Source organism: Oryctolagus cuniculus, chromosome 18 (assembly GCF_964237555.1).
Source record: "Oryctolagus cuniculus chromosome 18, mOryCun1.1, whole genome shotgun sequence".
Taxonomy (NCBI): Eukaryota; Metazoa; Chordata; class Mammalia; order Lagomorpha; family Leporidae; genus Oryctolagus; species Oryctolagus cuniculus.
Window position 1 is genome coordinate 7,217,592 of NC_091449.1, and position 26,396 is coordinate 7,243,987.

The 26,396-nt window shown below is 61.4% G+C and overlaps 2 protein-coding genes and 1 non-coding gene across 18 annotated transcripts in view; 2 read left to right on the forward strand and 1 right to left on the reverse strand.

Annotated features, from left to right (window-relative positions):
• Positions 1-9: 9 nt before the first annotated feature.
• On the reverse strand, positions 10-11,880 carry LOC127489395 (protein NKG7). 6 transcript variants are annotated; one of them, XM_051840777.2, is made up of 5 exons: positions 11,228-11,880; positions 2,164-2,297; positions 1,185-1,331; positions 776-904; positions 10-644 (listed from the first exon to the last, which is right to left on the reverse strand). In XM_051840777.2, exons 2-5 carry the CDS (start codon positions 2,279-2,281, stop codon positions 463-465), a joined length of 576 nt encoding a protein of 191 aa, XP_051696737.1. In that variant the 5' UTR covers positions 2,282-2,297; positions 11,228-11,880; the 3' UTR covers positions 10-462. The 6 variants fall into 6 exon arrangements, with proteins under 6 accessions (XP_051696737.1, XP_051696738.1, XP_051696736.1 ...); XM_051840778.2 differs by having other exon boundaries at positions 2,164-2,364; XM_051840776.2 differs by lacking the exon at positions 11,228-11,880 and adding an exon at positions 5,648-5,860 and having other exon boundaries at positions 2,164-2,364.
• The window catches only part of LOC127489391 (RNA-binding protein 33), a 27,667-nt gene continuing 7,175 nt past the window's right edge, over positions 5,905-26,396 (forward strand). For 2 of the 11 annotated variants that reach the window (XR_011384172.1, XR_011384170.1), the window contains exons 1-9: positions 5,905-6,773; positions 7,023-7,294; positions 7,840-7,986; positions 9,057-9,308; positions 9,415-9,505; positions 10,509-10,623; positions 10,754-10,853; positions 11,814-13,740; positions 14,314-14,384. Coding sequence is in view for 7 of the 11 variants with exons in the window: in XM_051840767.2 (XP_051696727.2) it covers positions 5,905-6,773; positions 7,023-7,294; positions 7,840-7,986; positions 9,057-9,254; positions 9,374-9,505; positions 10,509-10,576 (1,686 nt within the window). In the remaining 4 variants the exon portion in view is untranslated. Of the gene's footprint in view, positions 6,774-7,022; positions 7,295-7,839; positions 7,987-8,717; positions 9,017-9,056; positions 9,309-9,373; positions 9,506-10,508; positions 10,717-10,753; positions 10,854-11,813; positions 13,741-14,313; positions 14,385-26,396 lie in introns of those variants that run through there. The other 9 variants (XR_011384171.1, XM_051840767.2, XM_051840766.2 and 6 more) reach the window with 9 other exon arrangements.
• LOC127489397 (small nucleolar RNA SNORD88) lies at positions 13,079-13,168 on the forward strand. The gene has a single exon (XR_007917336.1). It is a non-coding gene; the product is annotated as a small nucleolar RNA SNORD88 (small nucleolar RNA).

Sequence of the window (26,396 nt, forward strand, 5' to 3'; positions counted from 1 at the left end):
GCCGAGAGGTTGGACAGCACCCACAGTTTATTGAGTCGGGGGAGGCCGGGGTGTTGTTGCAAGCCACGCCTTCCAGGGGAGGGGCCTGTCCTCCCCTAAATGCTGGGCGGGCAGCGTCCTCCCGGGGACAAGCGCAGGGCTCCTGGAGAAGACTTTCGAGGTGGGCGGCCCCCGCTAGGGATGGGGAGCGGCTCTGGGGTGGGGCCTGCGAGGGCCAGCACCTGGGGGCGGGGCCCCACGGAGTAGCCGCCCGGCGCGGGGCTCAGCTTCGGGAGGGACGGGGAGGAGGTGTCGGACTCTAGGGACCCAGTGGGCGCAGACAAAGCCGGGCAGGGCGGGTCCTGGCGGCCCACCTGTCCCCGAAGGAGCAGTTGTGAGGGGGTGGAGCCTCACGGGGAGGTCGCATCTTGGGGGCGTGGCCCGGCGTCTGGTCAGCGTCCTGAGAAAGCTGGAGGGCCCGCCCTAGACGGCGCAGGAGGTGGGCGGGTCCGGGGAAGGCTCGGGGCCCCTGGCCGGCCTCCGGCGTTTGGAATCAAACCTGAGGACGCACTGCTGCAAGGCCCAGCGGCGGTAGCTCCCCTGCCGATGCCTAATGGAGGTGCCCTTGCTCCACATGCCCACTTGGTTCAAGTAGGACAGGGCTCCTGGGGGGGAGCCAGGTGGGCCTTCGGCTCCGAGCCCTGCCTGGCCCCGCGAGGTCCGCCACCGCCCGGCCCCGCCCCCTGCCCTGGCGGGACCCCGCCCCTTCCCCCCCTCCTGGAGGCCTCGCCCTCACCGGCCCACAGCATCAAGACGCTGGCGCACCAGCTCAGGTAGAAGGTCACCAGGTAGGATACCTGTGGCCTGGGGTGCAGCGACTGGCAGTTGACCACAAAGAGCGTCAGGCTAAGCACAATCAGGAGTCCTGCACTGGGGTGGGGCCAGAGACGGACAAGAGGCTGGACAGTGAGACACGGAGACGCCCCTGGCCACCCACACGCCCACAGCGGACACACAGAAGGGCACGTGGGGAGAGGAAAGGAGAGAAAGACCCCCACACCCCCACACACACCTGGAGCGGGAGAGGGTGCACCTGACACACACACACACACACACACAGCCCGAGGCAGGGACCTGGCGGACCTGGGAGCCGGGGGGAGAGGCTGGGGCGGGCGAGGCACCCCCCCACCGCGCGCCGCCATTACCGATGCTGATGCTCAGTGAGCTGAAGACCAGGTCCACCTTGCTCAGGCGGCGGAAGGCTGGCCAGAAGGAGATGCCCATGGCCGGGAGCAGGACGAGGCACGTGGCCAGGGCCAGCATCATGAAGCCCTTGCTCATGTGGATGAGAACTGGGGGAGGGGAGCAAAGCGGTGCCAGTCGTCCCCAGGCACCCCTCAGGGTCCCCCTCCAGAGTCGGCCCCGCCCCGGAACCCACAGCAGACACCCTCACCGCCACGGACCACTCACGCGGCCAGTCACTCCTGTCTCACAGACACGGCCTTCAGAGAACCCTTGCCCCAGGGGCACCCGAGGGCCCCAGCCCGCCCCGCTCCCTCATCCCAGGGCACCTAGAGGGCCCCGACCCAGGCCCACTCCCTCACCCCAGGGGCACCCAGAGGACCCCCGACCCCACTCCCTCACCCCAGGGCACCCAGAGGACCCCAGCCCGGCCCCACTCCCTCACCCCAGGGCACCCAGAGGGCCCCCGGCCCCACTCCCTCACCCCAGGGCACCCAGAGGACCCCAGCCCAGCCCCACTCCCTCATCCCAGGGCACCCAGAGGGCCCCCGGCCCCACTCCCTCACCCCAGGGCACCCAGAGGACCCCAGCCCAGCCCCACTCCCTCATCCCAGGGCACCCAGAGGGCCCCCGGCCCCACTCCCTCACCCCAGGGCACCCAGAGGACCCCAGCCCGGCCCCACTCCCTCATCCCAGGGGAACCCTGAGGACCCCGGCCCGGCCCCACTCCCTCACCCCAGGGCACCCAGAGGACCCCAGCCCAGCCCCACTCCCTCACCCCAGGGCACCCAGAGGGCCCCCGACCCCACTCCCTCATCCCAGGGGCACCCAGAGGGCCCCCGACCCCATTCCCTCACCCCAGGGCACCCAGAGGACCCCCAGGCCCACTCCCTCACCGCAGGGCACCCAGAGGACCCCCGGCCCAGCCCCGCTCCTGCTCACCGGTGACTTGGCCCTGGATGGCACACTTGTGTCTCCTGCAGTCCGTCCAGAAGCCCACGTAGCCCGTGTAGGAGCCCTGCAGGTAGGCCATGCGCCCGTCCACCACGCTCAGCATCATCAGGGTTGCCAGGATGCTGAAGACAAGAGACCAGCCCCGCAGGATGAACTTGCGGTCCTCCTCCCAGGTAGAGACAAGGTCCGCTGGGGAAGAACAGACGTCTGGGGGCCTGGGTCTCTCCACCCCTCACTGCACCCTCGTCTCCTTCCCCACCCAAACCACAGCCACAGCCCCCTGCACACCTGTGCTCCTGTCCCATCCCCAGCTGTAACTCCACCCCCAGCACCACCCTCGACCCAGCCATCCTGTCTCCACCTGCAGCTGTGACCGCATTCCCACCACTCACCTTAATGCTAGACGCAAGCCCCCACCCCCACCCCATGACCCTTTCCTAACCCAAGCCTGCTTGCCTGGCCTATTACAATCCCATCCTCTGGTCTCCATCCTCCAAACCCCAGTTCCATCCTGGCCCCCAGCCTCATCCCCTTATCCCTGCTCACCCTTGTCCCCACATTCCCAGTCCAGGGCATGGGTCACTACAGCAGAGGTTCCCAAGTGTGTTCATGAGGGCAAAGCCCCTGGGGCCCAAAGAGAGGACCTGACTGGTTCACACCACACCTGCAGGTGCCTGGGACCCTGTCCCCCTTCCCAGTGTTGTCTCACACCCTCCCCCTCTGACCTCCCACCCTCAGCCACACGCAAGACTCCACAGGGTCCCTCCCACAACCAAGGGCGCTCCTCCTCAGGACACTCCCCTCCCCCTTAGCCCAGCCTGCCCTGTCAACTCCAGGGTCACTTCCTCCACATCTCCTTGTCTGCGCCTGGCACCACCACCACCAGCACCACCCCATCCCCTGCCAGCCTAGCTCAGCTAGCCCCCCACACTGCAGACTGCACACTTGTGGCCAGTTATCTAACTTTATTATTACTATTTTCCTACCAATCTGCCTCAACAAATCAACACGAGGGCAGGAAACAATCCGTTTGTCTTCCTACCGCATCTCCATTGCCCAGTACATTTGGTCAGCAAAAGTAGGAATGAATGAGTGAACAGGCGGGTGGGTGGGGCCATAAGCAATTCATTCATTCAGTGAGCACCCACTGAGCCATCCTGCACAGGGGCCGTTCCGAGGGCTGGAATGAGAGCACCAGCCGTGCAGTCCCAAGAGATACAGTTATCTTAATGTCCAACAGGAGGAGAGCGGTCGGAAGCACACAAGGGCCAAATGCCACGTGGCAGAGCCTGCTGGCACCTGCCTGGTGCAACAGAGTAGAGGCTGAACTTGCACCTGGGTCCGGCACGCCTGGAACGGAGCCTACATCTCCCACCTTCCCTTGCAGCTCCAGTGGCCCTAGGACGGAGTGTGGGCCATAGGGTGGTTCCTGCCCAGTGTGCGTGGAGGAGGGAGCCATGCAGGCCAGGGACAGTGTAGGAAAAGAGGGAGCCCAGACGGCAGCATCAAGGTTCATGTGTGAGAGGAATAATTTTTCAATCATTTGAATCACCAAACAAATCGCAACTAATCCTCAATGGAATACCTCACCTCCCTGATTCTAAAATGCACACTTTGCACATTTCAACACCTCTGTAGCTCGGGGATGCATCATATAATCTGTAGCATCTTTTTTAAATGTTTATTTTCACCTACTTGAGAGGCAGAGTAAGAGAGATGAGAAAGAGATCTTCCATCTGCTGGTTCACCCCCAAATGCCCACAACAGCCAAGGTCAGGCCAAAACCAGGAGCCAGGAACTCCATCTACGCCTCCCATGTGGGTGGCAGACGCCCCAGTACCTGAGCCATCACCTGCCACCTCCCAGGTGCACTGGCAGGAAGCTGGATCAGAAGCAGAGTAGGAGCCTGCCCTGTGGTGTAGCAGGTGAAGCCACTGCCTGCATCTCATATGGGTGCCAGTTCAAGTTCCGGCTGCTCCACTTCTGCTCCAGCTCTCTGCTGTGGCCTGGGAAAGCAGTGGAGGATGGCCCAAGTCCTTGGACCCCTGCACCTGCGTGGGAGACCCAGAGGAAGCTCCTGGCTCCTGGCTTCCGATCAGCACAGCTCTTGCCATTGTAGCTAACTAGGGACTGAACCAGCGGATAGAAGACCTCTCTCTTTCTCTCTCTCTCTCTCTCTCTCTGCCTCTCCTTCTCTCTCTGTGTAACTCTGACTTTCAAACAAATAAATCTTTAAAAAAAAAAAAAAGAGCAGAGTAGCCAGGGCTCAGACAGGCGCTCTGATAATAGTATTAGGGTGTCCAGGCAGCAGCTTAACCCACTGTGCCACAGCACCAGACCCAATCAAGAGCATCTTAAAATCACTATGCCATGTTTTAAAGATCACAGCATTGATCAGGGTTGTGTCCTAGGGTCTATGGGATGCAACGCTACATGTTTGCTAAAAATGCAGTAACATGGATATTCACGTAAGTAAAGACCTAAAACCTATGCGTGCTTTTATTTGTAAAGATCGTGGCAAAAGCCAAAAGAAAGGATGGGGATCGTTATTTGAAAGGTCGTCACCCCTAATCCACAGGAGAGCTTGCACAGCCGACTTGGGGTTCCTGCACCCCTGCTAAATGCTCTTTGAGTTTTTTTTTTTTAATTTATTTGAAGGGGAGAAGGGAGGGAGGGAGAGAAAGAGAGATAGAGAGAATGATTTTCTATCTGCTGGTTCACTCTCCAAGATGGCTGAGCCAGACTGAGAGAGATAGAGAGAATGATTTTCTATCTGCTGGTTCACTCTCCAAGATGGCTGAGCCAGACTGAAGCCAGAAGCCAGGAATTCCTCCAGGGCTCCCACGTGGGTGGCAGGGATCCAGCACGTGGGCCATCACTGCTGCCTCCCAGTGCCTTAGTAGGGAGCTGGGTCAGAAGCAGAGCAGCCAGGGCTCCAACCAGCACTCTGTAGGGATGCTGGTGTCACAAGCGGCCCCTAACCCACCGCACCACACCAGCCCTGCCCCCGGTGGCTGTGGCAGGGTCTGCCTCCCCAACTCAAGCCTCAGCAAGAGTCTTGGAGCTCGGGGAGCAGGCTCGGGACCCTCGAGACCCCAGGGAAGGGTGAAGGGAGACAGAGACAGAGGAGGAAGAGAGGGGACAAGACATGAAACTGAGAAAGGAATAGAAGGATGAAATGGATTCAGAAAAGGACACAGGAACGGGTGGGGGCGGGGAGCAGGTGGGAAAAGGAAATCATAAATTCAGCTCTCAGACCCCCCAAAACAGAGTGCACCCCAGAGCTGCTGCTGACCCAGCCCTGAGCCCTGCCCCTCCCCCGACCCTGCCCTTACCCCCTGATTCCACCCTGGGTTTGCCCCGGCCCATCCCTGACCAGTGACCCCTTTCTCACCCAACCACCGGATCCTGACCCTGCCCAGATCCCACGCTGAGCCCTCCCTGACCCAGCCCCAGCCCCTGTGTCACTCACGCAGGGGCCTGGGGGAGTCTGAGGCCATGGCCAACATCCTGGAACCCCCTCCAACTGTCATGGAATCCCCCTGCTCCCAGGGGCGGGCCAGGCTGAATCCCTGAGCCCTGCCTGCGGCCACGGCACAGAAACCAAGACACCAACGCCGAGGAGCAGAACTGATCCAGAGAGAAGCTGACCAGCCTCCAGGTAGCCATGAGGTGGCCGAGGTGGGGGGCTGAGCCTATCTGAGGACTGGCCCCGCCCTGCACCTCCCCATGTCCCAGAAGCCTCAGCCTGACCCCCTGGATGCTCAGCCAGCAGCTCCCAACAGCACCCAGGCCGAGAGCCATGACTCTCCCCCGGTCATCTATATCCGCCGGCTCAATGCCCACGACCCCACGCCCATCATCCAGAGCCGTCGGGCCAGCATCTGGGGAACCTCCCCGATAGCAAACACCTCCCAAGTCAACAGCCAAGAGCTGTTCCCAGCTCTCAGAACCCGCCGGGTCAGCATCCAAGAGCCGCTTCCCTCTGGGACCCCCCGCTGGGTCAGCACCCAGGAGCCTCTTCACCCTGGGAGCCCTCGCAGGGTCAGCATTCAGGAGCCGCTTCCCCCCGGGACCCCCCGCCGGGTCAGCATCCAGGAGCCGCCTCCCCCCGGGAGCCCCCGCCGGGTCAGCATCCAGGAGCCGCCTCCCCCCGGGACCCCCCGCCGGGTCAGCATCCAGGAGCCGCCTCCCCCCGGGACCCCCCGCCGGGTCAGCATCCAGGAGCCGCCTCCCTCCGGGACCCCCCGCCGGGTCAGCATCCGAGATGCCTCAGCTTTGCAAAGTCGCAGCTTCAGCTCGCAAACCTCTAGCGTGCTGGGCAGCATGGACTCCACCCTCCAAGGCAGTTCGGTCAACGTGCAGAACTACCTGACGGCCCAGAATAGGAAGCAGAGCCTGTCGTCGGCACGGTGCAGCATCGAGGTGCCCCCGTCCATCACCCACAGCCCCGAGGCCAGCATCAGCAGCATTGAGTCTGTCATCTGTGACTCCCTGGACAGCCTCGAGGAGGCCGTGCAGGCTCAGCTGGAGCACAGCACCCTCGAAGGCACCCACAGCTTCACCTCGGTCACCTCCATTGGCGACCTTTCTTCCCGGTGAGAGACAGGGAGCTGGGCTGTAGGCAGAGCTCGGACCACAGCAGCAGACAGGGGTCGGGGCCCGGAAGCCATTGCATCAGAAAGGAGAGGGGTGGCAGGGTTTGGGGCCTGTGGGGCAGGGCACAGGCAGAGACCCGGGTGGGGAGGGTGCGCGGAGGTGGCTGGGGTCGGAAGGCGGGACCAGGGCGGCTGGGTGGGCGGCGGGTCCCGGAGCCGCCGACACGGTGGACCGTCTGCGGCCGGCAGGTTCCAGAAGGGCAGCCACCAGTCCCTGCTGCCCATATGCTGGCGGCTGCTGCACGAGGCCAAGAAGATCACCCGCTACGTGAGCCTGGTCCTGACGCTGGCCGGCTTGCTGGTCATCAACCTCATCTCCCTGGGCCAGCCCTGGCTGCACTTCCAGGTGCCGTTGCGGCCCCCCGGGGATCCCGCCGGCCCCCAGACCATCCCCATCGACACCATCATCTTCGTCCGCTGCCCCGACATCTCCTGCCTGCACGAGTATGACCAGAATGCCTGTAAGGCTGACACCGGGCTCTGCGCTCCGGGACACATCTCCCGCGCCTCCTGTCCCTGCGCCTCCTGTCCCTGCGCCTCCTGTCCCCTCACCTCCTGTCCCCGCGCCTCCTGTCCCCACGCCTCCTGTCCCCACGCAGTCCCTGCTGCCCTGGGAGGCCTCATTGCCCACCTCATGCCCCACAGCACCAACATCCATTCCGGGGGTCCCAACACATCTCCCCTCACCTCCTGTCCCCGCACCTCCTGTCCCCACGCAGTCCCCACTGCCCTGGGAGGTCCCCGCTGCCCACCTCACGCCCCACAGCATCAACATCCATTCCGGGGGTCCCAACACATCTCCCCTCGCCTCCTGTCCCTGCACAGTCCTGGCTGCCCACCTCACACCTTGCGGCATCGACATCCACTCCGGGGATCCCAACCTCAATCTTCTTATAACGAGAATCAACAGCTGTTTGGGGGCCGTGGGGAGGGAGGGAGAGCACACCCCCAGGCTCGCTGGCGGCCCTCCCGCCATGCTCAGACCACAGGGTCCTGCCCCCTCCAGATTTGCTGGACCTCGCCTGGGCCTTCATCGTCTTCTCCAGCATCAGCAGCCTCTGCCTCTTCATCACTCTGGTCAGCACCATCTTCTTCACCACCTCCAACCTGCCTGTGCTCGACTTCTCCATGTTCGTCAGCAGCGTCCTGACAGGTGCGAACCTACGCTGCCCACCTCGGGAACCAGGGCTGGCCAGGAGACCCCACCCCCACCCCCCACATTCCAGCCCCTTCCTCATCCCAGCCCACCACCTCCCAGCGACTAATATCAGTCTCCAAGTCAGCCAGGGCTAAGCTCCCCCACCAGCCAGCCTCATCCTCAGCCGCGTCCCCTCCCTGACGCCCAGCCCATCTCTCAGCTGCTCCATCTTCTTGCCAGCCTCCAAGCCATCCGCGTTACGGTCCCCAAGCCGTGCACAAATCTCAAGCCCTGACTTGACTTCATTCCTAGTCATGCTCAATGCTTGTTTCAAGTTCGGCCTATCTCTAACACTTGAACTTTAACCTCAAGCTTCATGCCAGCCCATCTCTGCCTTCTCAAACCTCGACAACCCCATAGAGAACCTCACTCTCAAGATCAACCCCCCATCCCCAGCTGCGTGCTTACCTATATCCAATACCCCCCAACCTCAGCCCCAGCCCTTCAACTTCAGCGTCTACTCAGAAGCCAACGCCACCCCAAGTCCTGTCTCCCCACCGCCAGCCGCTCTGAGTCTAGTCCAAGCTGCCTCGCCCCTCTGAGCCACAGTTCTGTCATCTGTAGGGTGGGGATAAAACTTCCTAGCACGTGGCGTTGTCACGAGGACCGAGTTGAAAAGCACCAGTTTTCCCAGGGAGCTGTTTAATTTGCACAAGTCCTGACCGGGATCATCTCTCCACCCCCAGTCAAACACCCAGGATTCATACACTGAGTGGAGCAGCTCCGTTTTCCATGGGCACGCCAAACCGTACTTTTAAACAGCTGGAGTGGCTAGCTTGGAGCTGGGGAATGCTGTGTTCCTGTCCCTTGGGACAACTCCTCCCAACCTCCAGTCGCAGAGCGTTTCTGGAGAGTGAGAGCTAAAGCCAGGAATCAAGAACGTTTGACTTCTCGATTCTTTGTAACTGGTGACTTCTCGATTCTTTGTAACTGGTATTTATCCTGTTTGTGTAGGAGCTCTTATTATCTAACTATAAGGTACAAAAGGTGAAAAAACACTGTTGGTTTTAAACCATCTAAAACAGAAGCCCGGAATTCAGGACTCGCTACAGGAACCGCGCCAGCCTCAGCACCTCCTCATGACGCCCCTACTGGATGTGGGTCCCACAGTTGTGCCCACTCTAGGCCCAGCGAGACAAACTGGCCGCCCTGGGCTGAGGGGCGGAGCTCTGGTGGCCCCAAAGCCCGTGGCGGTTTCCGATGCCACCCTCGCCTGGCTAAAGGTGGAGACTCATGCTTCCAGCGTGCTGCAGCCTCTTTCCCAACTCTGAGCAGGGGTACAGGGGCCGGGAGGGTGAGGAGGGGGGACAGCGAGGCTGACCTCGCACTCGCGTCCGCGCAGGGACCAGTATCATCCTGGGCGTCCTGTTCTACCTGCTGCAGGCCAGCCAGTTCCTGCAGGAAGGCATGACCTACAGGCTGGGCGTCAGCTTCTACCTGGCCTGGATGGGCGTCTTCTTCTTCCTGATGATCGGTCAGGCTGGGGTCTGGTGCTGGGGGGACAGAGCCTGGGATGGGGCACTGGGGGGGACAGAGCCTGGAGTGGGGCACTGGGGGGACAGAGCCTGGGATGGGGCACTGGGGGGGACAGAGCCTGGAGTGGGGCACTGGGGGGACAGAGCCTGGGGTGGGGCACTGGGGGGACAGATCCTGGGGTGGGGGCACTGTGGGGACAGAGCCTGGGGTCTGGTGCTGGGGGGACAGAGCCTGGGGGGGGCACTGGGGGACAGAGCCTGGGGTGGGGCACTGGGGGGACAGAGCCTGGGGTCTGGTGCTGGGGGGACAGAGCCTGGGGTCTGGTGCTGGGGGGACAGAGCCTGGAGTGGGGCACTGGGGGGACAGAGCCTGGGGTGGGGCACTGGGGGACAGAGCCTGGAGTGGGGCACTGGGGGACAGAGCCTGGGGTGGGGCACTGGGGGGGACAGAGCCTGGGGTGGGGTTACTGGGAGACAGAGTCTGGGGTGGGGCACTGGGGGACAGAGCCTGGGGTGGGGGCACTGGGGGACAGAGCCTGGGGTGGGGCACTGGGGGGGACAGAGCCTGGTGTCTGGGTGCTGTGAGGGACAGAGCCTGGGGTGGGGCACTGGGGGGACAGAGCCTGGGGTGGGGCACTGGGGGGGACAGAGCCTGGTGTCTGGGTGCTGTGAGGGACAGAGCCTGGGGTGGGGGCACTGGGGGACAGAGCCTGGGGTGGGGCACTGGGGGGGACAGAGCCTGGTATCTGGGCGCTGTGGGGGACAGAGCCTGTGGTCTGGGTGCTGGGGGACAGAGCCTGGAGTGGGGGTGCTGGGGACAGGACTGGGCAGGGTGGGCCTGAGGCAGGAGACAGGGAGAGGATGCAGAAGGGGGGGGGGAGATGGAGTTGAGCTTGGACTGCTGCCTTTGGGTCTGGGGTCTGGGGTAGGCCTGGGGACAGGACCCGGGTCTGGGCTGGTCTCAGGAACTGCCTCACCCGCTTCTTCCCTCTTCCTCACCAGGTCTCCTGTCCTACTTGAATTACAAGAATTTCTGGTCCATTCTGGCACTGCAGGGCATCTGGATTTAAGACCAGGACCATGTTGGCTCTCAAGGCTCCTGGACAAGCACCTGCGGGTGCGGCTTCTTGCTCCTACCCCACCCCAGACACGGGTCCATTTTCAGTCCTCTCTGATACCCTCAGCCCAGATTAATAATCTGTATTTTTAAATAACCTCTGGCTTTGTTTATTTGTTTGTTTGTGCAGAACAGTCTTGTATTTAGTTCAGGGCCTTGGACACCCTCCGTGGAGCCGCCATCCTGCCCTGGGCCAGCCTCCAGCGAAGGGGAGGAACTCAGAGGTCAAGGTCAGCAAAGAGCTGGACCCCTGGTCTCTCTGCAGCATGCAGATGGCGGTCAATGTTTGCTGAATAGCTGGCTCCCCACCCCCAAGCCCTTGGGGATTTATCCTGTGCCTGTGCAATCCTCAAGGATTCCCATTCCTGAGCCACGTCCACGCCCCCGCACCCCCGCACCCCTGCACCCCCGCCCCCGCCCACCCTCCCCCAGAGCCCCCAGCACAAGGCTGTTCTGTGCCTAATGGTGCGGGGCTACCTGCGGAAGGCGACAAGGGCTGAGCCCCGAGGACAAAGCTCAGAACAAAGACCTCGCCCCTCGCCCCCCAGCCCCGCCCCTGCCGGCCACGGATCGCTGTCCCCCGCGGCACAGGCGCGGGACCCACCTGGGCTCGGAAGCTTCCTTCTGTAAGCGGGCACGGGGCTCAGACTCGAGTCTGGGACGGGCAGGCGCTCTCTCTCCGCAGGAATTACAGGTCGTGTGCCCGGCGCCAAGGCCGCCGCAGGGACCACGCAGGTCCCCCAGGGGCTGCGCGTCCGCCGGGCACAGGTGCACGGGACGCCGCGGGCAGACCCGGCCTCCCTGGCTCTGGAGAGGGGGCGCAGGGCGCGGGGCCCCTGCCAGGAGGCGCCCCTCGGAGGCTGCAGGGCGGCCGGGGTGCCGGGTTCCGGGAAGGCCAGGGTCGCGCAGGAAGGCCGGGGCACTGGCGGCCAGCTCACGAGGGGGCCTGGGGGACCCCGGAGACACAGGGAGAACTTGGCTCTCTCGGGAGTGACACGGAGTCAGCGATGAGCTGCAAACCGAGAGGTTCCCGTCGGGGGTCTCCTCACCAGATGAAGACCACTTAAAATCCAGGGAACCCCCCCAAACACGCTGTGGGGAGGGGGCGGGGCGCACGCGGGGACCCTCAGGACCCTACTGTAATAGGATGGGGGCGGTGCCCGGGACAGAGCCTAATTAAATATTTCCAGGGGGCGGAGTTTGGGGCGGAGCGGCAGCGCACGTGGAGATGCCCCTGGAAAGTGTCATGGCGTCCGGTGCATGATGGGAAGTGAGGCTCCAGGATGCGCGCGGGGCGGGTGGGCGGGGCCTGCCGCCATGTTGGATGTTCAGGGAAGGGACCGGGGGGGATGGGCGGGGGGGCTTGTGATGGATGGGCGGGGCTTGGGGTGGGCGGGGCTTGTGATGGGTGGGCGGGGTCCTGGCTGGCCTCAGCCCCGCCTCGGCTACCTCCCGGCCTACATCGTAAATAAACGTGCGTTTTCGTCGCATAAAAGACTCCTTGGCCACTGTGAGTGAGATGATCCACCGGCGGGAGCTACTGGGGTGGGAAGCAGCTTCCCCCGTGAAGTACTTATTTGAGAGACCGAGAGTCCCACATGCCGGCTCACTCCCTGCACCATCTAACCCGGCGGGGCCCCCACGTCGAGTTCCTGCTCGGGGCCAGAAATCCTGGCGCCCAAGCCCCTCTCGTCCCAGCCCCTCCTCCCTCAGCTCCGGAGTCCGGTCCCGCCGCCCGGCCGCCACGCGGCCTCCTGCCCAGGAAGACCCTGTCAATCTCCTCCCCGGCCCCGCCCCGGGCTGCTTCGCGCCTCTCAGCGTCCGCCCTCCTCCGCGGCCTCCTTCTTGCCCCGCCCCCCCGGGGTCCTTTCTCGTCCCGCCTCGTCCTTGGTGCTGTCCTCAGATTTGCCTGACACTCCTGACAGAACGACCGTCCCGGATGTCCCTCAGATCCTTTTTATTTCGTCTACAGAGAGAATATCTCCTCATCTTAGCTGGGAGATTCTCCAAATAACAGTCTTTATTCCCGTCCCCAAGCACCAGGGCTGCTTTTCGTGCACAGGCGTCCGAACTGGACGCCCCGGGCGGAACCCAAGATGGCGCCGGGGGGCTTTGCGGGCGGCCCGCGCTGTTAAATAGGAGCGCGTGGCCGTGGGACGTCCCGGTCGTGTAAGGTGAGAGGCAGGGGCGGACGTGATGGGGGACTCCTCACTGGGGGCCGGCGGTGGCTGCGGCGCGAGCCTGGTCGGGTGGGGGGTGGGCTCCCTGCGGGGAAGGTGGCGGTGCTGCGAGCGTGCAGTTGGCCTCCAGCCGGGCCGCGCCATCTTGCCGTGAGCTGGGGGACCCGGAAGGGGTCTACCACCCAGGGGTTTTGTTCTTAGTTTATTTGAAAGAGTTAGCGGGAGAGCCACTGCTTGGAGCCCCCGAGGGCGGCTGCCGCGGGTCCTTGCTGCCGAGGCTCCCATGATGCCTAGCACTGGGCTCCGATCCCCGTGAGGACACAGTGCGCCCCGGGACCTTTGACACCCGGGGGTCTGAGGCGCCTCGGCTCTGAGGGTGTGCACCGGGCCCGTTTAGGTGCCGCGGGTTGGACCCCCGGGATCGGCAGTGAGCTCCCGCCTCGCGGGTGGGGAGAGCGGGGATGGTTATGTGGGAGCCAGAGAGCAGAGGCCGCCGGGAACGATTTTGTTTTTTTTTTTTAACTTTATCTTAAATATTTGTGATGGAGAGGAGAGGCTGAGAAACAGATGTTGGCTTCCCAGACGGCCACTACGGCTGGGACCGGGCCGGGCCAAGGCCAGGAGCAACATCCGGGTCTCCCGGAGGTGGCGGGGCCCCAGCACCTGGGCCGGCGTCCACTGCCTAACCGGGGTCCGGAGCGGGGACTCCGGGGACACCGACCCCGCACCGCGGGCCGGAAGCTGCTCCCCAGGGCCCCTCCCTCGCACAGCGGGGTCGCTGCCCACCTCTCAGGGTGGCCGGCACCGGCTGTGGCCATCGCTGAGCACGTGGTGGGCCCCGGGACCCTGGCTGCCCGCGCCCCACTGACCCCCCCCCCCCCCGCATCTGACACAGGGGTACCCGCAGACGCCAGCCGGGCCGCCCGTGCCGCCCCAGGTAAGCGGGGGCGGGGGCGGGCCGCGTGATGCCCAGCGCCGGGCTCTCACCGCTCTGCCTGGTGTTGGGAGCACTGTGCTGGTCACCCTGTGCAGGCCTCTGTTGAGAGTCACCTTTAGCTGCGGTCTGGAAGGAGGACCACTAGAAAGTCCGTGTGTGCAGCTCACTGATGGCTGGCGCTGGCCGGCTGGCTTCAGTGCTCTGCTGACCCCACGAACTCTCGTGCCTCGATGCGCACGTCAGGTGGCCGGGAGACCCCGCGGTCACTCCCTTTGTCAGACTGCTGTTGGTTGAAGACTCCCGTGACCAGCTCCTTTGAGCTGTGTTGTAAGATGACCCCTGCTCGCCCTCGCTGTCCATCCGTGCCTGGTGCTACATGAGCTGCCTCCTCCAGTAAAGTGAGACCTTGGTCTCCATGCAGGTCTGCCCTCCTCCTAGCCGATTACCCCGGGCCGGGGCGAGTGGCGCCCAGTGTGGGCCTCGAGGAACGGGAGCTGAGCTGAACGTCGCTTAAGAGCCGGCTGCTTGGTCAAGGTTGCTGCCTTGTCTCATAACGATTCCTCTGTGATACAGGCCTGAAGAAGGCGAGTGAAGACCTGCAGAGTGCCCACCGCGTCCTGCCCCGTCCGACACAGGCCAGAAAGGTGAGAAGAGCAAACACTCACTAAACAAGAATTGTTTGTAAGAGGGCGAAAGGCCTCCCTCAGGACGGGAGGAGCAAGCGTTAAGACACAGGATCTTGCAGATTTTTTTATATTCTTAGAAGACGTTTGTCCTTGGTTTCCGCAAGAAGGAACTCTAGATGATGAGAGATGGCAACGGGCAGGGGAACGTCCTGAAGACTTAGCACACCTTTGGTCCCGAGAGGGTTCCTGTTCTAGCCTTTTCTTATTGGAATCTTACAAATAATATCCTCCAGGTTCGCCATCTTCAAACTGACACCTCAAAGGTCATAGAGGATGGCGGAACCTTTCTCAGGACACAATGTAAGGGGAGTCAGAGTTCTCCCAAAGCCCCCTGATCCATCCCCGTCCCTCTGTTTCCATTTCTGTGCCGCCGGAGGACACAGAGAGGGACATTAAAAAACCTGGATCCCTCTTTCCCGTTTTATCAGGGATGAAAGCAGGTGACCCTCTCCTGAGGGTGAGGCACAGCTACATGACAAGGCAGCTAAATGCAGCCGCGCTTGGCCCTGCCTCCGCATTATGCAATCCCCCTCCCTTTTTTCCCCTGCGCTGGCCTCAGCCCCCACAGATGACTCTCGTCTCACCCGCCCGCCGAGCTATTTAGAGCTCACGAGAGAAGCTCAGGCCTTAGAAGCCTTGCTTCAGGCTAAGAGGGAAGAGGCAGGCTTGCTCAGACAGCTCCGGGAGCTCGATCAGAAACAGGGACCAGGTCTCAGGTGCGGTCTAAGAACCCCTCCAAAGAGCAAGGAAGTCCTGGGAACAGTGAGGATGACGACTTCGGGTGAGGAAGATGAGAATAACCCCTTGACTATCAAAAAGCAAGGTTACCGTCCGCTGGAGTTGGAGTGTGTAAAGAGTGCGGCCTCTCTGGGCCCCTGCCTGCTCTACCCTGCCCCTTTTGGAATCCCCGAGTGAGGACTGGCTCACAATTAACGACTGGGAAATGCTTGCCAAAGCCTCACTCAGCAGAGGCCAATACCTTTCGTGGAGGCCACCCCTCCCAGGGATCGGCTGTTCCCTCCATTTCTAAAATCCGACAGGGGGCGCAAGAACCGTTCAGTGATTTTGTGAGACAGCTCAGTGAAGCTGCGGAACGGTTCGTGGGGCCTGCGGAAACTGATAGTGAACTTATTAGATACCTGGCCTCTGAAAATGCCAGTTCCGCCTGAGGGCCGCATCGCGCCCTCGTGGCCGTAACAAGACCCTTACAGATTATACCAGGCTTTGTGCAGATGTTGACCCAGCTTCCCACAATGCAGCATTGGCTGTCGGCGAGACCAAAAACAGGGGCGTGTTTTAACTGTAAACAGCCCGGTCATTTCCAGAAGGGGTGCTCGGCTCCTAAGATGGACGGCCGACCCCACCCCCTCTGCCCTCGCTGCAAGAGAGGAAAACACTGGCCCCGGAGTGCAGGTCAGAAACTGATGACCAGGGAAACCCATCCAGGGAAAGGGCCCCGAGGCAACAATGGGATCAAACCCTGGGGCTGTCGGGTTTGTCCCCCACTCTCCAACCCTCCAGGTGTAGCCTCCCGCACGCGGCAGGGCAACAACAGGAAGTGCCGAGTGGACCTCTGTGCCCTCCCCCTCGGCGTTAGCCCCTGACTCGGAACTCAAGTCCTTTCCACTGGAGTTTGGCCCTTTACCCTCGAATGTCTGGCTTAATCTTAGGACGTGGGAGCTCCGCCATTCAAGGCCTCCATGTTTCCCCAGGCATTCATTGAAAGGAGCGGCCGTGAGCCACCATGAAAGTGGCCTTAATGAAATAGAAAAGCGGGGCTCCTGAGACAAACAGTTCCAGAAACAGTCATGGGAAATGGGGGAGTAAACTGGTTCACAGAGAAAGCAGTTAGATACTAAGAGATACGGGCAACAGAACATCCTGTTGTGTACATAAGCCCCCTCCCCTGCGCTTGCTCAAGCTTAACAAAGAAACCGCAAGGCACGTAGGGCACGTAGCCACCCCTTTCTGCTCTTCAGTGACCCCCTCCCCTTATCCAAGCTTAGACACGTAGGGCACGTAGCCCCCCCTTTCTGCTCTTCAGTGACCCCCTCCCCTTGTCCAAGCTTAGACACGTAGGGCACGTAGCCCCCCCTTTCTGCTCTTCAGTGACCCCCTCCCCTTGTCCAAGCTTAGACACGTAGGGCACGTAGCCCCCCCTTTCTGCTCTTCAGTGACCCCCTCCCCTTATCCAAGCTTAGACACGTAGGGCACGTAGCCCCCCCTTTCTGCTCTTCAGTGACCCCCTCCCCTTGTCCAAGCTTAGACACGTAGGGCACGTAGCCCCCCCTTTCTGCTCTTCAGTGACCCCCTCCCCTTGTCCAAGCTTAGACACGTAGGGCACGTAGCCCCCCCTTTCTGCTCTTCAGTGACCCCCTCCCCTTGTCCAAGCTTAGACACGTAGGGCACGTAGCCCCCCCTTTCTGCTCTTCAGTGACCCCCTCCCCTTGTCCAAGCTTAGACACGTAGGGCACGTAGCCCCCCCTTTCTGCTCTTCAGTGACCCCCTCCCCTTGTCCAAGCTTAGACACGTAGGGCACGTAGCCCCCCCTTTCTGCTCTTCAGTGACCCCCTCCCCTTGTCCAAGCTTAGACACGTAGGGCACGTAGCCCCCCCTTTCTGCTCTTCAGTGACCCCCTCCCCTTGTCCAAGCTTAGACACGTAGGGCACGTAGCCCCCCCTTTCTGCTCTTCAGTGACCCCCTCCCCTTATCCAAGCTTAGACACGTAGGGCACGTAGCCCCCCCTTTCTGCTCTTCAGTGACCCCCTCCCCTTGTCCAAGCTTAGACACGTAGGGCACGTAGCCCCCCCTTTCTGCTCTTCAGTGACCCCCTCCCCTTATCCAAGCTTAGACACGTAGGGCACGTAGCCCCCCCTTTCTGCTCTTCAGTGACCCCCTCCCCTTGTCCAAGCTTAGACACGTAGGGCACGTAGCCCCCCCTTTCTGCTCTTCAGTGACCCCCTCCCCTTATCCAAGCTTAGACACGTAGGGCACGTAGCCCCCCCTTTCTGCTCTTCAGTGACCCCCTCCCCTTGTCCAAGCTTAGACACGTAGGGCACGTAGCCCCCCCTTTCTGCTCTTCAGTGACCCCCTCCCCTTATCCAAGCTTAGACACGTAGGGCACGTAGCCCCCCCTTTCTGCTCTTCAGTGACCCCCTCCCCTTATCCAAGCTTAGACACGTAGGGCACGTAGCCCCCCCTTTCTGCTCTTCAGTGACCCCCTCCCCTTGTCCAAGCTTAGACACGTAGGGCACGTAGCCCCCCCTTTCTGCTCTTCAGTGACCCCCTCCCCTTGTCCAAGCTTAGACACGTAGGGCACGTAGCCCCCCCTTTCTGCTCTTCAGTGACCCCCTCCCCTTGTCCAAGCTTAGACACGTAGGGCACGTAGCCCCCCCTTTCTGCTCTTCAGTGACCCCCTCCCCTTGTCCAAGCTTAGACACGTAGGGCACGTAGCCCCCCCTTTCTGCTCTTCAGTGACCCCCTCCCCTTGTCCAAGCTTAGACACGTAGGGCACGTAGCCCCCCCTTTCTGCTCTTCAGTGACCCCCTCCCCTTGTCCAAGCTTAGACACGTAGGGCACGTAGCCCCCCCTTTCTGCTCTTCAGTGACCCCCTCCCCTTGTCCAAGCTTAGACACGTAGGGCACGTAGCCCCCCCTTTCTGCTCTTCAGTGACCCCCTCCCCTTGTCCAAGCTTAGACACGTAGGGCACGTAGCCCCCCCTTTCTGCTCTTCAGTGACCCCCTCCCCTTGTCCAAGCTTAGACACGTAGGGCACGTAGCCCCCCCTTTCTGCTCTTCAGTGACCCCCTCCCCTTGTCCAAGCTTAGACACGTAGGGCACGTAGCCCCCCCTTTCTGCTCTTCAGTGACCCCCTCCCCTTATCCAAGCTTAGACACGTAGGGCACGTAGCCCCCCCTTTCTGCTCTTCAGTGACCCCCTCCCCTTGTCCAAGCTTAGACACGTAGGGCACGTAGCCCCCCCTTTCTGCTCTTCAGTGACCCCCTCCCCTTATCCAAGCTTAGACACGTAGGGCACGTAGCCCCCCCTTTCTGCTCTTCAGTGACCCCCTCCCCTTGTCCAAGCTTAGACACGTAGGGCACGTAGCCCCCCCTTTCTGCTCTTCAGTGACCCCCTCCCCTTATCCAAGCTTAGACACGTAGGGCACGTAGCCCCCCCTTTCTGCTCTTCAGTGACCCCCTCCCCTTGTCCAAGCTTAGACACGTAGGGCACGTAGCCCCCCCTTTCTGCTCTTCAGTGACCCCCTCCCCTTATCCAAGCTTAGACACGTAGGGCACGTAGCCCCCCCTTTCTGCTCTTCAGTGACCCCCTCCCCTTATCCAAGCTTAGACACGTAGGGCACGTAGCCCCCCCTTTCTGCTCTTCAGTGACCCCCTCCCCTTGTCCAAGCTTAGACACGTAGGGCACGTAGCCCCCCCTTTCTGCTCTTCAGTGACCCCCTCCCCTTGTCCAAGCTTAGACACGTAGGGCACGTAGCCCCCCCTTTCTGCTCTTCAGTGACCCCCTCCCCTTGTCCAAGCTTAGACACGTAGGGCACGTAGCCCCCCCTTTCTGCTCTTCAGTGACCCCCTCCCCTTGTCCAAGCTTAGACACGTAGGGCACGTAGCCCCCCCTTTCTGCTCTTCAGTGACCCCCTCCCCTTGTCCAAGCTTAGACACGTAGGGCACGTAGCCCCCCCTTTCTGCTCTTCAGTGACCCCCTCCCCTTGTCCAAGCTTAGACACGTAGGGCACGTAGCCCCCCCTTTCTGCTCTTCAGTGACCCCCTCCCCTTGTCCAAGCTTAGACACGTAGGGCACGTAGCCCCCCCTTTCTGCTCTTCAGTGACCCCCTCCCCTTGTCCAAGCTTAGACACGTAGGGCACGTAGCCCCCCCTTTCTGCTCTTCAGTGACCCCCTCCCCTTGTCCAAGCTTAGACACGTAGGGCACGTAGCCCCCCCTTTCTGCTCTTCAGTGACCCCCTCCCCTTGTCCAAGCTTAGACACGTAGGGCACGTAGCCCCCCCTTTCTGCTCTTCAGTGACCCCCTCCCCTTGTCCAAGCTTAGACACGTAGGGCACGTAGCCCCCCCTTTCTGCTCTTCAGTGACCCCCTCCCCTTGTCCAAGCTTAGACACGTAGGGCACGTAGCCCCCCCTTTCTGCTCTTCAGTGACCCCCTCCCCTTGTCCAAGCTTAGACACGTAGGGCACGTAGCCCCCCCTTTCTGCTCTTCAGTGACCCCCTCCCCTTGTCCAAGCTTAGACACGTAGGGCACGTAGCCCCCCCTTTCTGCTCTTCAGTGACCCCCTCCCCTTGTCCAAGCTTAGACACGTAGGGCACGTAGCCCCCCCTTTCTGCTCTTCAGTGACCCCCTCCCCTTGTCCAAGCTTAGACACGTAGGGCACGTAGCCCCCCCTTTCTGCTCTTCAGTGACCCCCTCCCCTTGTCCAAGCTTAGACACGTAGGGCACGTAGCCCCCCCTTTCTGCTCTTCAGTGACCCCCTCCCCTTGTCCAAGCTTAGACACGTAGGGCACGTAGCCCCCCCTTTCTGCTCTTCAGTGACCCCCTCCCCTTGTCCAAGCTTAGACACGTAGGGCACGTAGCCCCCCCTTTCTGCTCTTCAGTGACCCCCTCCCCTTGTCCAAGCTTAGACACGTAGGGCACGTAGCCCCCCCTTTCTGCTCTTCAGTGACCCCCTCCCCTTGTCCAAGCTTAGACACGTAGGGCACGTAGCCCCCCCTTTCTGCTCTTCAGTGACCCCCTCCCCTTGTCCAAGCTTAGACACGTAGGGCACGTAGCCCCCCCTTTCTGCTCTTCAGTGACCCCCTCCCCTTGTCCAAGCTTAGACACGTAGGGCACGTAGCCCCCCCTTTCTGCTCTTCAGTGACCCCCTCCCCTTGTCCAAGCTTAGACACGTAGGGCACGTAGCCCCCCCTTTCTGCTCTTCAGTGACCCCCTCCCCTTGTCCAAGCTTAGACACGTAGGGCACGTAGCCCCCCCTTTCTGCTCTTCAGTGACCCCCTCCCCTTGTCCAAGCTTAGACACGTAGGGCACGTAGCCCCCCCTTTCTGCTCTTCAGTGACCCCCTCCCCTTGTCCAAGCTTAGACACGTAGGGCACGTAGCCCCCCCTTTCTGCTCTTCAGTGACCCCCTCCCCTTGTCCAAGCTTAGACACGTAGGGCACGTAGCCCCCCCTTTCTGCTCTTCAGTGACCCCCTCCCCTTGTCCAAGCTTAGACACGTAGGGCACGTAGCCCCCCCTTTCTGCTCTTCAGTGACCCCCTCCCCTTGTCCAAGCTTAGACACGTAGGGCACGTAGCCCCCCCTTTCTGCTCTTCAGTGACCCCCTCCCCTTGTCCAAGCTTAGACACGTAGGGCACGTAGCCCCCCCTTTCTGCTCTTCAGTGACCCCCTCCCCTTGTCCAAGCTTAGACACGTAGGGCACGTAGCCCCCCCTTTCTGCTCTTCAGTGACCCCCTCCCCTTGTCCAAGCTTAGACACGTAGGGCACGTAGCCCCCCCTTTCTGCTCTTCAGTGACCCCCTCCCCTTGTCCAAGCTTAGACACGTAGGGCACGTAGCCCCCCCTTTCTGCTCTTCAGTGACCCCCTCCCCTTATCCAAGCTTAGACACGTAGGGCACGTAGCCCCCCTTTCTGCTCTTCAGTGACCCCCTCCCCTTATCCAAGCTTAGACACGTAGGGCACGTAGCCCCCCCTTTCTGCTCTTCAGTGACCCCCTCCCCTTGTCCAAGCTTAGACACGTAGGGCACGTAGCCCCCCCTTTCTGCTCTTCAGTGACCCCTCCCCTTATCCAAGCTTAGACACGTAGGGCACGTAGCCCCCCCTTTCTGCTCTTCAGTGACCCCCTCCCTTGTCCAAGCTTAGACACGTAGGGCACGTAGCCCCCCCTTTCTGCTCTTCAGTGACCCCTCCCCTTTTCCAAGCTTAGACACGTAGGGCACGTAGCCCCCCCTTTCTGCTCTTCAGTGACCCCCTCCCCTTATCCAAGCTTAGACACGTAGGGCACGTAGCCCCCCCTTTCTGCTCTTCAGTGACCCCCTCCCCTTAGTCCAAGCTTAGACACGTAGGGCACGTAGCCCCCCTTTCTGCTCTTCAGTGACCCCCTCCCCTTGTCCAAGCTTAGACACGTAGGGCACGTAGCCCCCCTTTCTGCTCTTCAGTGACCCCCTCCCCTTGTCCAAGCTTAGACACGTAGGGCACGTAGCCCCCCCTTTCTGCTCTTCAGTGACCCCCTCCCCTTGTCCAAGCTTAGACACGTAGGGCACGTAGCCCCCCCTTTCTGCTCTTCAGTGACCCCCTCCCCTTGTCCAAGCTTAGACACGTAGGGCACGTAGCCCCCCCTTTCTGCTCTTCAGTGACCCCCTCCCCTTGTCCAAGCTTAGACACGTAGGGCACGTAGCCCCCCCTTTCTGCTCTTCAGTGACCCCCTCCCCTTGTCCAAGCTTAGACACGTAGGGCACGTAGCCCCCCCTTTCTGCTCTTCAGTGACCCCCTCCCCTTGTCCAAGCTTAGACACGTAGGGCACGTAGCCCCCCCTTTCTGCTCTTCAGTGACCCCCTCCCCTTGTCCAAGCTTAGACACGTAGGGCACGTAGCCCCCCCCTTTCTGCTCTTCAGTGACCCCCTCCCCTTGTCCAAGCTTAGACACGTAGGGCACGTAGCCCCCCCTTTCTGCTCTTCAGTGACCCCCTCCCCTTGTCCAAGCTTAGACACGTAGGGCACGTAGCCCCCCCTTTCTGCTCTTCAGTGACCCCCTCCCCTTATCCAAGCTTAGACACGTAGGGCACGTAGCCCCCCTTTCTGCTCTTCAGTGACCCCCTCCCCTTGTCCAAGCTTAGACACGTAGGGCAGGTAGCCCCCCCTTTCTGCTCTTCAGTGACCCCCTCCCCTTGTCCAAGCTTAGACACGTAGGGCACGTAGCCCCCCCTTTCTGCTCTTCAGTGACCCCCTCCCCTTATCCAAGCTTAGACACGTAGGGCACGTAGCCCCCCCTTTCTGCTCTTCAGTGACCCCCTCCCCTTATCCAAGCTTAGACACGTAGGGCACGTAGCCCCCCCCTTTCTGCTCTTCAGTGACCCCCTCCCCTTGTCCAAGCTTAGACACGTAGGGCACGTAGCCCCCCCTTTCTGCTCTTCAGTGACCCCCTCCCCTTGTCCAAGCTTAGACACGTAGGGCACGTAGCCCCCCTTTCTGCTCTTCAGTGACCCCCTCCCTTGTCCAAGCTTAGACACGTAGGGCACGTAGCCCCCCCTTTCTGCTCTTCAGTGACCCCCTCCCCTTGTCCAAGCTTAGACACGTAGGGCACGTAGCCCCCCCTTTCTGCTCTTCAGTGACCCCCTCCCCTTGTCCAAGCTTAGACACGTAGGGCACGTAGCCCCCCCTTTCTGCTCTTCAGTGACCCCCTCCCCTTGTCCAAGCTTAGACACGTAGGGCACGTAGCCCCCCCTTTCTGCTCTTCAGTGACCCCCTCCCCTTGTCCAAGCTTAGACACGTAGGGCACGTAGCCCCCCCTTTCTGCTCTTCAGTGACCCCCTCCCCTTGTCCAAGCTTAGACACGTAGGGCACGTAGCCCCCCCTTTCTGCTCTTCAGTGACCCCCTCCCCTTGTCCAAGCTTAGACACGTAGGGCACGTAGCCCCCCCCTTTCTGCTCTTCAGTGACCCCCTCCCCTTGTCCAAGCTTAGACACGTAGGGCACGTAGCCCCCCCTTTCTGCTCTTCAGTGACCCCCTCCCCTTGTCCAAGCTTAGACACGTAGGGCACGTAGCCCCCCCTTTCTGCTCTTCAGTGACCCCCTCCCCTTGTCCAAGCTTAGACACGTAGGGCACGTAGCCCCCCCTTTCTGCTCTTCAGTGACCCCCTCCCCTTGTCCAAGCTTAGACACGTAGGGCACGTAGCCCACCCCTTTCTGCTCTTCAGTGACCCCCTCCCCTTGTCCAAGCTTAGACACGTAGGGCACGTAGCCCCCCCTTTCTGCTCTTCAGTGACCCCCTCCCCTTGTCCAAGCTTAGACACGTAGGGCACGTAGCCCCCCTTTCTGCTCTTCAGTGACCCCTCCCCTTGTCCAAGCTTAGACACGTAGGGCACGTAGCCCCCCCTTTCTGCTCTTCAGTGACCCCCTCCCCTTGTCCAAGCTTAGACACGTAGGGCACGTAGCCCCCCCTTTCTGCTCTTCAGTGACCCCCTCCCCCTTGTCCAAGCTTAGACACGTAGGGCACGTAGCCCCCCCTTTCTGCTCTTCAGTGACCCCCTCCCCTTGTCCAAGCTTAGACACGTAGGGCACGTAGCCCCCCCTTTCTGCTCTTCAGTGACCCCCTCCCCTTGTCCAAGCTTAGACACGTAGGGCACGTAGCCCCCCCTTTCTGCTCTTCAGTGACCCCCTCCCCTTGTCCAAGCTTAGACACGTAGGGCACGTAGCCCCCCCTTTCTGCTCTTCAGTGACCCCCTCCCCTTGTCCAAGCTTAGACACGTAGGGCACGTAGCCCCCCCTTTCTGCTCTTCAGTGACCCCCTCCCCTTGTCCAAGCTTAGACACGTAGGGCACGTAGCCCCCCCCTTTCTGCTCTTCAGTGACCCCCTCCCCTTGTCCAAGCTTAGACACGTAGGGCACGTAGCCCCCCTTTCTGCTTTCAGTGACCCCCTCCCCTTGTCCAAGCTTAGACACGTAGGGCACGTAGCCCCCCTTTCTGCTCTTCAGTGACCCCCTCCCTTGTCCAAGCTTAGACACGTAGGGCACGTAGCCCCCCCTTTCTGCTCTTCAGTGACCCCCTCCCCTTGTCCAAGCTTAGACACGTAGGGCACGTAGCCCCCCCTTTCTGCTCTTCAGTGACCCCCTCCCCTTGTCCAAGCTTAGACACGTAGGGCACGTAGCCCCCCCTTTCTGCTCTTCAGTGACCCCCTCCCCTTGTCCAAGCTTAGACACGTAGGGCACGTAGCCCCCCCTTTCTGCTCTTCAGTGACCCCCTCCCCTTGTCCAAGCTTAGGACACGTAGGGCACGTAGCCCCCCCTTTCTGCTCTTCAGTGACCCCCCTCCCCTTGTCCAAGCTTAGACACGTAGGGCACGTAGCCCCCCCTTTCTGCTCTTCAGTGACCCCCTCCCCTTGTCCAAGCTTAGACACGTAGGGCACGTAGCCCCCCCTTTCTGCTCTTCAGTGACCCCCTCCCCTTGTCCAAGCTTAGACACGTAGGGCAGTAGCCCCCCCTTTCTGCTCTTCAGTGACCCCCTCCCCTTGTCCAAGCTTAGACACGTAGGGCACGTAGCCCCCCCTTTCTGCTCTTCAGTGACCCCCTCCCCTTATCCAAGCTTAGACACGTAGGGCACGTAGCCCCCCCTTTCTGCTCTTCAGTGACCCCCTCCCCTTGTCCAAGCTTAGACACGTAGGGCACGTAGCCCCCCCTTTCTGCTCTTCAGTGACCCCCTCCCCTTTGTCCAAGCTTAGACACGTAGGGCACGTAGCCCCCCTTTCTGCTCTTCAGTGACCCCCTCCCCTTGTCCAAGCTTAGACACGTAGGGCACGTAGCCCCCCCTTTCTGCTCTTCAGTGACCCCCTCCCCTTGTCCAAGCTTAGACACGTAGGGCACGTAGCCCCCCCTTTCTGCTCTTCAGTGACCCCCTCCCCTTGTCCAAGCTTAGACACGTAGGGCACGTAGCCCCCCCTTTCTGCTCTTCAGTGACCCCCTCCCCTTGTCCAAGCTTAGACACGTAGGGCACGTAGCCCCCCCTTTCTGCTCTTCAGTGACCCCCCCCCTTGTCCAAGCTTAGACACGTAGGGCACGTAGCCCCCCCTTTCTGCTCTTCAGTGACCCCCTCCCCTTGTCCAAGCTTAGACACGTAGGGCACGTAGCCCCCCCTTTCTGCTCTTCAGTGACCCCCTCCCCTTGTCCAAGCTTAGACACGTAGGGCACGTAGCCCCCCCTTTCTGCTCTTCAGTGACCCCCTCCCCTTGTCCAAGCTTAGACACGTAGGGCACGTAGCCCCCCCTTTCTGCTCTTCAGTGACCCCCTCCCCTTGTCCAAGCTTAGACACGTAGGGCACGTAGCCCCCCCTTTCTGCTCTTCAGTGACCCCCTCCCCTTGTCCAAGCTTAGACACGTAGGGCACGTAGCCCCCCCTTTCTGCTCTTCAGTGACCCCCTCCCCTTGTCCAAGCTTAGACACGTAGGGCACGTAGCCCCCCCTTTCTGCTCTTCAGTGACCCCCTCCCCTTGTCCAAGCTTAGACACGTAGGGCACGTAGCCCCCCCTTTCTGCTCTTCAGTGACCCCCTCCCCTTGTCCAAGCTTAGACACGTAGGGCACGTAGCCCCCCCTTTCTGCTCTTCAGTGACCCCCTCCCCTTGTCCAAGCTTAGACACGTAGGGCACGTAGCCCCCCCTTTCTGCTCTTCAGTGACCCCCTCCCCTTGTCCAAGCTTAGACACGTAGGGCACGTAGCCCCCCTTTCTGCTCTTCAGTGACCCCCTCCCCTTGTCCAAGCTTAGACACGTAGGGCACGTAGTTAGTGACCCCCTCCCCTATTAGACACGTAGGCACGTAGCCCCCCCTTTCTGCTCTTCAGTGACCCCCTCCCCTTGTCCAAGCTTAGACACGTAGGGCACGTAGCCCCCCCTTTCTGCTCTTCAGTGACCCCCTCCCTTGTCCAACTTAGACACGTAGGGCACGTAGCCCCCCCTTTCTGCTCTTCAGTGACCCCCTCCCCTTGTCCAAGCTTAGACACGTAGGGCCAGCTTAGACACGTAGGGCACGTAGCCCCCCCTTTCTGCTCTTCACTTAGACACGTAGGCACGTAGCCACCCCCTCCTTGTCCAAGCTTAGACACTAGGGCAGCGTAGCCCCCCCTTTCTGCTCTTCAGTGACCCCCTCCCCTTGTCCAAGCTTTAGACAGTAGGGCACGTAGCCCCCCCTTTCTGCCTCTTCAGTGACCCCCTCCCCTTGTCCAAGCTTAGACACGTATGGGCACGAGT